We start from the raw sequence: 12,050 nt of genomic DNA, 5'->3' as shown, positions 1-12,050 counted from the left end.
CAGTGGTAGATTAACAATACAAACTTTGAAGGTGATGTGTGACTGAGGTACTTTTAAGACTTGATTATTTAATATTTGTATAGCAAGAAGAGTAGGAAACTGCTGTCAACAAGCAGGGTCTTGAGTTAAGCAGGATCTTGATCCTAGACTGAAGGAGATCTTCTGTTTCACATAAGCTTAACAGTGTACAAGATTTGGTCCTTAACATTTTGGTGGAGCTGGCTGGCCTGGGGCTTGGATGCTTTGCTGTGTCAGCTGATTTTGGTAACCAGTGGTATACTAATAAGAAATACAAAACAAAGAATTCAAGATTGTTTTGAAGTGAAAGTGATTTGAAGGTCATGTACATAGAAGGGTTTAGAAGGGCAATTCTTCTTAGAAGCAAGTAGTATATACACAAAAAAAAATCTTACAGCTGCTTTGGTACAGAATTTGTTCTCTAAGAGCTATTTCAGAGCAATAGATGTTTAATTTGTCTTGTTTAACCAGTAAGATGTCTGAATAGCAATATGACAATAAGAAGTAATACAACAATAGGATTTCTTTGAAATAATTTTGTAGCGGTACTCAGAAGCAAAAGTAACAGTGAAATGAAATAGAAATACAAACATTTTAAAAAAAAAAAGCTAAGTAATATAGTCAAAATAAAGAGTCATTATCAGATATTTGTTGTGCTGAAATCTTGTACGCACTCAGATCTTCATACACTGCTCTGGCAAAGTAATAGGTCCTTGAGGATCTGTAGATGTTATTTACAGAATGCCTTAAAAAGGCCTTCATGCAAACTACATTTAGGCCACCAATAAATTGTGATAATTAATTTTGTACAGAGGTGTTTAGTTGCAGCAGTTAGAGTATCTTTGCCCACCACTTAGAGTTCTCTGTCAGTTTGTATCTGTTTGCAGAAACCTTTAGTCTAGCTTAAACATATGCGCCTGTTGTCCTAAGAGCAATACAAGTTTGTTTTTGAGGAGGATAGAAATTGACTCATGACTTACTCACTTTACTGTGCTGAGTAGTGTAGTAATGAGAAAGAAGTGTAAATGATTAGGGCTTGGACAATTCTTGGGCACTTTCTTATGTGACTTACTCTTTTTTCTCTGTGAGACTCTGTGTTTAATGATAACTGTATTGTAGTTATTGTATTAATACACATAAATCCAAGTGGGTTTTATATCAAAGAATGTTAAGAAGATATGAAAGGTAATAAATACATTATTCAGCTCATGCTACATTCCAGTATACTGCACGGTGGTTTTTAGGAGATGGGTCCTTTTACATGAGAACAAAAAAGTTATATATAGTTCAATTATTGCATGTTCTGAGTAATTTTCTGAAGTTTAGTACTTATACAAAAGTGTGCATAAAGAAAGTCTTCAGAACCAGATGGGATCTAATTATTCAGTGTCATAGCAATTAAAAAATACAGAGTAATTATGCCATCTACTTGTGTTTTACATACTTTATAAACTGTATAATCTTACGGTGTAGAAGCAGCCACAATAAATCACTGATCATGAACTGTTTTTTCTCATGCCTCTGAAACAAGCAAGTAATTTATTACCTGTAGATTTGTATTGTCTATGCAATGTATTGCTTTATATATTTGCATTAGTTACACAGTAACTTACGGTGCACACAAGATTCCTGACTAGTCATACTGTGATAGTTTTATCTTACTTCAAACTTGATTAAAAAAAATATTAAAAAAAAAATAATAAAAAACAAAATCTCCTGAAAGCAGTTATCAGATATCTCTGCTGATCCACCCATGTTCAACTGACTCTGTTAATGAAATTCCATAAAGCGCTTTGAGAATAAGGAATTTTACAAATATTAGGTAATCCTCACACAGTGCTATAAGAACTATGTCCCTCTTTTGGAAATAAGGATAATGAAAAGAAATTAGAGAACTGCTCAGTTTTCTGCTTTCTGCTTTACAACTTAATGTTAAAAAATACAGCTTCACCAAGATTCAAACTGAACAGCAGGACTTGTTGGAAGCTAGAGTTCTGTGCTGTCTTTAAATGTTGGGTGTTAAGAAAATAAATATAAAGGAAAAACTTTTGGAAATTATTTTTAATATTTACAAAGAATTGGTGTGACTTACACAAATAAACTCTATAACCTGTGGGATCATCCAATCTTTGCTGGAGTGCTCAGATAGGTCAGGCACTTTGTGCTTGGCTGCTGGGCACTCTCCTGTTCTGGCAGGACAAGTGCTGGAGAGAGAGACTCTTCCCTGACTCAGCCTGCTGCTGATGAGGAAGGAGAGCAGAGACCTTGCTGTGTCACAGGGAATGCCAGAAAACTATAAATATACCATGGCGTGACATTTGGTTGTAATCTCTTTCTAATCTTTCATTGGAAGGAGGTGATTTTGAGCTGCCCCGATGTGACATTGTGATGGCTCACTGGTGCACACGTGTTAATCTTCTATACTTTCTGGGACTAGATACCATGAGGAGATGTGTCAGTTACAGAATCAGCTAGTGAACTGTACAGAAGGGCTTGCTAGCAGTGATTCTGCCAGTACTTTGTTTTGGAGCTCACTGTCAGTTCAGAACTCGTTCTTCATTGGTTATGTTATTAGATGTTACCTTGGCCTTTTTCATTGTAGTGAAAGTTTAGTCCAAGATATATGCAGTATTTCCTTAAATCTATATCAGCACATTATGTTTCTAGGTTGACTTATTTATTGCTATACTACTAGTAAATAAAAATGAACCAGTGCAAGAGATTAAAAGGAAGAGACAGAACTGGGCAGTTCTGTTGCAAGAAAATTACTGCCAGCATGAATGCAGCAGGATGGCCTCTCCCTGTCTTCTGTGAAAGGCTGGCAGATAGTACACGTTTGGGGGCTGATCTTAAAAAATGGAGGAAGAGAGAGTTTGTGCCAGGCCAGATTTCTGTGTTCCTATTTAGGCTATGATACCTTGAAAGAAATATGTGAGAATTGAAGATACCAGTTCAGGTTTGTTGGTTGGTTTGCTTTTTAGTGGTGAAAAGCTTACTGCTAAATATCTCTGAATTGTTGCACTTCAGATAGAGTATCTGAAACTATCATAATTTTGTTGTATTTCTACTGTTAACATTAGACAATGGATGAAAGCGGTGTGAGGCTGCTTAGTTCACCGTGAAGTACAATGGAATATTGTGCTGGTCAGATTGTATGCAAAATCTGTGTGTCCTGAGGCCTGTTCTGTCTCGCATAATAAAGAGCTACTAGACAATTGCATTGTCTCTGTTTGGGCCTGGGCTTATTTTTACCCATCTATCCCTTTCTTGGCTCTCATGCCTAAATTTGGAAGTGTCATTGGAAGCTGCCGTTAGATGGTCAAGGGCAGAATATTGAGATATGTATAGAGAGATCTGTTTGTTTCTTTGTTTGTTTGGACACATTGACAAGATAATAAAAAATAAAAATTTGTCTCACTTCCCTGTTTCTGTGGCTTTCAACAGAGTTCGAACAGCATTTAATCTTAACTGTAATTGGTACTTTGTCTGTGTATATTTTCAAACTCTTTAATTACATTTTTAATTTGTCACATCCTAGAGGTGAAACCCTTTTTGCTTCTTGCATAGGAATACAAAAGCAGAGTAAATATTTTTCTCCCAGCAAAAATGTAGACTGTAAGGAAGCCAGAAGGAGAATTTGCTCCAGTGTATTATGCTGAACACCAAGCAGAAACTTGTGTCAGGGCTGGACCAAAGAGCATGAGTGCAGTGAACACGAGGCTGTTGTGCACTTTGAATCTAGGACAGTGCCTATTTTCTCTGCTGATCTGTGGCTGCCAGCCCACTCCCAGCAGCATATCAGGAGCTGTGACATAACAAATGTGGTTCACCTGTTACAGGTGGCTGCTTCTCAGCCTCTCCAGCACAAATTCATTGTTTTTGGAAATGCTGTTTAAGCAACTCCTTCATTCAAAATAGCACTACATGAAGACCACAGAAAGAGTTCCACTGACCTCTGATTACTACTCTGTTGTATCTTATTTTCTTAGCATATAAATGTTGGTGTTCTGGGTATAGATTTCTTTGATTAGATGTGACTTTGTGTAACGCCCGCTACTTCTGTTTTATGAGGCAGGCACCTAAATTCTAAAAAAAAAATCAAGGAGTTAAAAAATTTGAATGTGTTCAATGAAGCTTCTGATTTAGCATCAATGAGTTTAAGAATGCTCGTGTCTATGTCTTGGCATATTTTCCATATTTTAATACTATTTATATATGAAACATCCCAGAATGTAACATGAGTTCCATAAGCTGTAGGGGAATATGAAGAAATATGAAAACATTGCTGCGTTTTGTAAGAGCACAGTAACTTTTGCTTGGTGAACTCAGTATTGTAAATGTGTCACTTTACTGGACAGAAAATATGTAACCTAAGTAACGATGTGAATGCTCTTGTTCTTTGTATACACAGTGAACACACAAAAGATAACTGGATATTTCAGAACCCCCCTGGAATGCAGCAGACAAGGAAAAGATAAAGCCTTACCTAACTAATTAAGTTGTAGGTTAAAAGAAAAGTTTTTAGATGGTGCTGGTAAACAGAAGATCACAGTAAAATTTCGAGACCATGTGTGTATTACCTCTGAAATCGTGCAAATTATTATATGAAGTGTCCTTTTTCCTCAAAATAAGACACCTCATCTAGGCTTCTGCTTCCAGCTTCTGGGCGGTGAGAAAGTATGAAGCATGGGGGTACCTGACTTGCATTTAAAAAGTTGATGGAGACAGATTTGGAAGAAGTCACCCCTCAGTGTTATTTACATAATGCTAATAAAACTATGGGCGGTACAAAAAGCAGCTCACAAATCATATTTAAATATGAGTCTATTTTTATAGTGTCTTTGCTTCATATTACATTATGTGCTGCTTGTGCTACTTCCTTGGACGTAGACATAAACAGGATGCATGGCAATTATCAAGACTTTTGCAACCTAGGGGTGTCGGCTTCTGTATTGAATAATTATTAATTAAGTAAACACAGTCCGCTTTTCTTCAGGACATGCTGTGTGATGCTGCCAACTGCAACATGACTATTGCTACAGCTTAGCCAAAGCATGTTCCTGGAAGCTGCTATATTATTCATGTACAGCAACACGATGTGTTGTTGCTGTTAACTTGGATTGTCAAACAATTGACTGTAGCCACAAAGAAATATTCATGAGTTTCTTGAGTTTCATCTGCCTTTTCAGATAAGCATGTCATATTGGAAGGGGTTTTCAGCACATTTTGGGGCAACACATTGCACTTAGAAAAGGTCTTGTTCCAGTGCTATCAAGTGCGTAGGCAGGGAGGGAGTAAGAGCTTCCCTGTACTCTGGAGTTGGCTGATACTCTGACCTTAAAAAGCAATGGTTAACTAAAGAAACCTTCCAGCTTTATGTACTTTTCTGGTTAACTTTACAGTATCTACTTGCTTCTAAATACTTGCATGTATTTACTTATTCTGCTATCATCACTGAGATGCCTCACTGCAGATCAAAGTAGAGAGAGGCGAGGACCTTGTCAGAAAAATGTGAGTAGTGGGAGTGGATATGTATGGGAGACAGAGGAAAACAATGAGAAGTTAAAGCAATATCCTGTGTTGTAAATAGCACGTAGTAGAACTGGAACACTCAACAGATGATGGAGATTCTTTTTAATCTGAAAGAGAAGTGACAAAGACATTTTGGGAGGCTTGTGCAGATATAGACTGGAGACAAGTGTATTATTATTGCTGGAGAAGTGAAACCAGTCTGGCTTTGTGCATACTTATGATGCTCGTTGTGTGCCCATTATGATGTAAATTTAAGTCTGTTCATCTGTGAAATATTTAAGTGTCATGGGTGATTCTCTGGCTGCAAACCTAGTGTCTGAATCTGCTGGTCTTTGCTAGAGGGGGAAAATCCTTTAAAGCATTCCTTAGGAATGTGTTTGCAATGTTCAAAAAATAAGGGACTTGATCATAACCTTCATGCAGAACTCTGCCAATATTACTTTAAACAATTCTGCTAATGTTTCAGAGGCACAAAGGATCTTAGTAGTTGCTGGTACTCAGCTGTTCACCTCATAAAAAATTAATGAGAGTTGGTAAAGGGTATGGATTTATAAATTCAATGTCTGGAGCCTTAGTAACTTCTAAACAATCAAAGTGATTATTCATGTGGTTATCTGGAAGATGGAAAATTGTATGTAATCCCTTTATCCAGATGCAGGGGAGGAGCTGAGATGAAACTACCAAAGGAACTGTACAACCCTGGAAGTAAACAGACACTAAAGTTTTGAGTCATGTCCCCATCTAGTTCCTGTGTTATTTACTCTCAAAAAATCAGGTCTAGTTTTTGTCTGTATGCATCCTAAGTAGGAAAAAAAACAAAAACAAACAAACAAAAAACAAACAAACAAAAAAAAAAAAAAACAAAAAACAAAAAACGAGGTACTTATGTAACTTTTGGTTATCAGGATATGAAGCTTTGCATATAGTGTTTTCAAACTGCAGAATTGTATCTGTTATTGGTAGGACTGGTGGCCCAATATTTTACCATTAGGTGTTTCTAATTGATTCATTTTCAATGATACTTGTAGCCTTGTTGTTCTTTGCCTGAAACTGTCTTTATCAGGTGTCTGCTCCATGATTGTTCCCCTCCCAGCTCTGCATGCACACATACAGGGTTTCAGCAAAACGGTTAAGCCATCAGTGATACAGTAAAGGTTTTCCAATGTTGAGAAAATCAGTCAGTGCCATGCAGAAGGAATGCACCTTTCTTTTTATCATGTATAACAGATGTCCATCTTTAGCCATTTATTTTAATCCAAATAGATTTTCCTGTTCATTTTTACCCTACCCAAAGAAATATTTATCCTTACATTGCCACTTCAGTTGTGTTGGTTTGGCTGCTAAAAATTGAAGGAGCTACTGCTTTAGAATGCAGATATCACCATTGGCCTCTGTCATAGTACGAACTGAAGACTAGCTGGGGTGCGATTGCATGTGGATACAAGATGATGAGTTTCATCTCTTCCTGCTCCTGTTTGGTATCAAATACAACATTTAGATGCTCCTTAGATTTAATAGACTCTCAAAGTCTGTAGGTTTTCATGCTGTGTCATTACTGAACAACAAAACAAAAACAAATATATTCAAATGCCAATGTTGCAAATATTGTCAGATTTATCCGGATCCTGGGAAAAATCTTTTGTGAGAAAGGAAGTTTAGTGAAATTACCTGTAAGTAATTTATCTCTATCTCTGGCCTTTAAAAGACAATGTGCAAATTTAAGTAGTAACAGCTGTTTTTGTTTTTGTTTTTCAAGATTGTATCTTTCTAACTTTATAGTCACAAAGAATCGTTCATTTTGATTCCCAATGTGCAAACATCCAAAGTTAGGTGATATTATTTCCTCCCCTAGTTTAAAAAGCCATAATATGGATGTTTTCATCTGAGCTAGTTGTTTAAATTCTTCATAAACAAGAAGATAAATTAGTACTTCTGGAGTCCGACTTATTTCAGGTGATTGCTACAGAAGTATATTTCTCTGTTGATTAGAAGGGAGGCTAGGTGAGTAGTTAGGATGGGTGGTTACATCTCATCTTGCAGATATTTATTTACATGCTGAGGGAAATGATTCCTACTGTTTGTATGAGTATTTTTCTTAACTATATTGATGAGATGAATAAGAAGAGTCTGTTGCAAAGAGCACCTTAAAATAAGACATTTATCACAAGTATTTTTTTATAAATTTCTGCAGATTGTCAAAATAACAAATGTAGGCACTTTAAAGCTGCCAATCAAGTAACAATCAAGATCTGTGCTTGAAGTTCTGTCCTCCTATAATAGTTCGTAACACAGAAACGCTCATGTGGATGCTGTGTTTCATAACATTGTTTTGGCTTTTACGGTGTCAGTTCTACAATTTCTGGAAGAGAAATGCAACACTGAAATGGGTGTTTGATTGCTTTGGAGGTCCTTAGCCTAGAATGCAAACTAAAATCCTAGATTGTTTATCTGCAAGATAAAACGGTATTTTCTGTGCTCTGTGTAAGAGCTCAGAAGTTGTAATATCAGTTTCATCTGAGAACTCTCTAAATAGTTTTATTAAACTTGTGAATTTTGATACATTGCACAGCAGGGACTTTGCAGAGGGCAGGAGGGAACTCTGCTTTTTCAAGAATTTAAAGGGAAACTGTGAGAGCTAATAATGCTCTAGAAGAATGCAGAAAAGTAGCATGTAAGCCAGGGTAGCTTTCTCTCTCCTGTGCCTCCATCTCTTCTTGCACTAATCCAATCTGTTGCTCCTGACTGTACATATACCACTTCTATTAAAGTCAATGGCAATTAGACATCTGTATCATCTGTGTCAATTATGAACTGATTATTGATCATCCCAAAAGTATGAAGGTTGACAATTTGGCCCCGAAACATTTGGGAACTAGTATTCTTAGGTGCTGCCGTGCCTTCACTCTAGTTGACTGTCTCTCCTGGTCCCATGTTACTGTATTTTTTGTTTTGTTTTTAAATTATTCTAGAACTGATTTTAAAATAATTTATTATTTGTTTTTAAGGAGCTCTACCATGTACCAAATGGCATGTCTCCAGGGACACTTTCTCATGGAATGGTGTATGGCGTCGTGCACCGGACTGACAACAACCATAAGAGAGAAATGGTGGTTTATGGCTGGTCAGCTGATCAGCTGAAAGAAGAGATGAATTACATTAAAGAAGTGAGTTATTCTTTCAGCTTCAAAGTTTGTCAAATATCCCTTCCATTTATTCATGTAGAGCTGTGAGTGACCATGGGACAACCGATGTCTAGGCCAACATCCAAATTGGAATCAGGAACCCACTTTGAAGTTAAATGCTTGCCTTGTTGGTACTCAAGTTTAAAAAACAAAACAAAACAAAAACACCTGTTAGGTACTTGGGAGCTACATGTTTCAAACTCAAGTCCTCTGTGACAAATGATAGTCCTTAATGCTCGATGACTGAGGTGAGGGATGCACCTGGAACCTGGACAAGTAACTTGCCAAACAGATCTTGGGGTCCCTGAAGTCTTCATAATTTTCACTGTGATACAGGAGAATCTATGTAAGCAGGCACCTGGAAGGATAAACTCTCTTCTCTTCTGCTTTCCCCTCCCCCATCCCAGTTTTGGAAAGGCTCCTAAATTAGGTGATACACTAAAATCACTTGGGTATGTCTTGGGGCAGTCTTAAAATAGGCAGCCTAATAAGGATGACTTTGTACTATTTTCTTTGTGCATGCTCATTTATCATAATTGGCAGGAGCTCTCCTGAAAGAAAAAAAAAAAAAAGCATTTCTGATGCTGCTCATTTCTGTGCCTAAAACTCACCATCTCTTTGTGTGTCAGACTTTGGCAATAACTCCTTAATTAGCCCAGAGCAAATAATTTGACCTCTTTCCATCTACTGTTGGTCAGTGGCTATCATCTTACACTGATTCAAGTGCAAGAGAACTGCATTGCTATAAAAGGGAGGAGCACCGAGTTAAGCCAGCAGCGTAAGAGACTGTAATTACGTGTACTCCTAGCATCTGCCTAGTCTTGAGCTATCAGGACTTGTTTTTCTCCTTTATTACTCACAGTTTACCAGCTCCTAGCATTTACACTCTCCAGTTCCTGCACTTGCCAATTAGGATACGTCGCTACTGCTGCGCAGGCAAGGCATGTGAGCTGCTTTGGCTGCTCTTTTCCTGCCTACGTAGTTTATCTCCCTTGCTGAAGTGCTGCCAGGGGATGGGTGGCTTGGCATACAGCATGATGCAGCTTCCTAGGTTGCACTGCTTCTGATACCTGATGCAGGTTGCTTGGACTGGGACCATCTCCCTCTTCTTCGCTGTTCATTGCAAATGCCACAGCTTGTGGCGTGGTGGGAAATGTCAGGGCATTTCAATAGCATGTCTTGCATCGTGTTCAGGGTACTGATGCTTTCAGAAAATGTGGGAAAGACCTTTGAAGAGGTGTACTGACCCTTGCACTGCTGTCTTTTAGAGGCTACGTTCAGTTATGCTAGTTTGTGAACTTTGGCCTGCCAGATAAGTTCAATCTTTAAAAGTAGAGTCTTAAATAAAAGTTCTCAGCTTGTGCCACATACGTGCTGACTTAAATAGACCAAAAATGGTGGGCCACATCAGAACTGCTGATCATTTATTTTGTATCAGTGTCAAACTTTGACCTTGCGGGGGGCATGCACGTGTGTAGGAACAGGACAAGGAGGGTTTCCTTCAGAAGTGCAGGAGTCAGCTTCCTTCTGTGTTTCTCATCCTAAAGGGAGCAAGTAGTTGGGAGTAGGCTTGTGCCCACTCCTTGCATAGGTTTGGTGGCCAGTACCCTTCTTTCTGGGAGGGAGTGTGTATACGACAGAGCTTCCAGAAATATCTCCTCTTGATATTTTCCCCTCCTTCCTTCCCCAAGCCTCACTTCAGCTATGCAGAGGTAAGGTAAGCTCACTGCCCTAGATTATCTGCAGCCAGTTTGTGTTCAATTGAGGGCAGGGAGGAAAAAAAAATAAAAATCTGAAATCTGAATTATATAGCTGGAAGGTAGACTGTAGGTGAACATCTAAATAGTGTTTACAATGTGTGCTCTTAAGAAAATTGGTTCTTTGCATGTTTGTAATGGCATGCAAACCCAAGCTGGCTTCTAACATGTTTTGTTTTTCTTCTTTTACTTTTTGTTTAGAAAGGCAAGACATAATTTACATCCGTAGTTCTTAAATAAAATCAAATACTCTTCAGGTTTGAAATTATGTTGGTAAATTTATGCTAATATATTGTTTAGTTAATCATGAGCCTAAAAGTCCAAATGCAGTGAAACTAAAGGGTTTACCTTCAAAGGACACTCAGTGAAAACTTAATTAAACACTTTAAATAGAATGAATGTGTATTAAATCCATGTGTGGATGCTTTTTTGAGAAAGAAAACGTTGTATGTTCAAATTAGTTTTAGTTCCGTTAGCCATCAAATTAGGTTAGAATGACTTATGGATAATTGAAATTCATTTAAATTATTAATTTACTAGTGTTTAAGTGTGTACAGAGAAGTTTAGAATTACTGAGAGACTTTTATATAGATCATTCCTATGTAGACAGCTCTTAAGACTTAACTTCTTGTCTTAAGTATAAAGTACTATTGGAAAAAAAAGTTAGATTAATAATGGCCATCACTAAAAGTAACAATAAAAGATATAGGAGCAAAATATTGTGTCCCAGTATAAACAGTATCATCAGTAAGTTTGATTGATAAGGCATGTGATTTTTCTAACACCAGGTGAGAGCAACTCTGGAAAAAGTAAGAAAGAAAATGTATGGGGAATATGATGAAATGAAACGAAAAATACAGCAGCTTACGAATGAACTGAAAGTAAGTATGCATTCAATTGTAGGGAAAGAATAACTGTCCCTGTACTATCTAGAGACATTTTTCTCTCTCTTTTTTTTTTTTTTTTTTTTAATTACTTATTTATTTATTTTACTTTAGAAAAACAGAAATAATATCTCAAACCATTCTGGTTTGTTCTGTAACGTGACATGTTTACCTTCTTTTATTTATCTACCTTTTCCCTCCAGCAAGGTAAAGTAGGACAGGGATGCTTTTGCATATGGAATTAATTGCCTGTTTCTTAGAAATAGAAGAACAATCTTGATAGCATCATCTGAGTGCATGCTCATTCTAGACAATTTAGGAATTATTGGAGGTGTTTGGAGCAGTCATCTGCCAGGTGATTTGAAAAATAAAAATTTGAAAAATACGTACAACTTCAAGTTGGTGTAATTTCAACAGACTTTGTTCTGTTTTACTGACTATTGTTTAAACATGATAGTAAAAGAAGTAGTAATATTACTGAGTATTAAAGTGTATGGCATTCCTAAAATGACTTACCTTTTGGTTCTTAATGGAACCTTGTGATGGTCATTTGATGACCTTTCTTCTGCTGTGTGCTTTGGCAATAAATGCTGCTGCAGTCTGTAGAAATGCTATTCATCTATTTAAGCTGGGTTCTTAGTTCCAAAAAGTTCCCCTGAAAACCTGCTGTGGAATTT

At 37.2% G+C, this 12,050-nt stretch overlaps 1 protein-coding gene across 3 annotated transcripts in view; it reads left to right on the top strand.

The window, feature by feature from the left end:
* MYZAP (myocardial zonula adherens protein) overlaps positions 1 to 12,050 on the top strand; it is a 58,557-nt gene that overhangs the window by 8,358 nt on the left and 38,149 nt on the right. For all 3 annotated transcript variants that reach the window (XM_068696257.1, XM_068696256.1, XM_068696255.1), the window contains exons 3-4: positions 8,556 to 8,714; positions 11,278 to 11,370. In XM_068696257.1, coding sequence (XP_068552358.1) covers positions 8,556 to 8,714; positions 11,278 to 11,370 — 252 coding nt within the window. The remainder of the gene's footprint in view (positions 1 to 8,555; positions 8,715 to 11,277; positions 11,371 to 12,050) is intronic.

Source organism: Anas acuta, chromosome 12 (genome assembly GCF_963932015.1).
Source record: "Anas acuta chromosome 12, bAnaAcu1.1, whole genome shotgun sequence".
Taxonomy (NCBI): domain Eukaryota; kingdom Metazoa; phylum Chordata; class Aves; order Anseriformes; family Anatidae; genus Anas; species Anas acuta.
The sequence above is the reverse complement of the archived record's forward strand: the minus strand, read 5'-3'. Positions and strand labels throughout refer to the sequence as shown.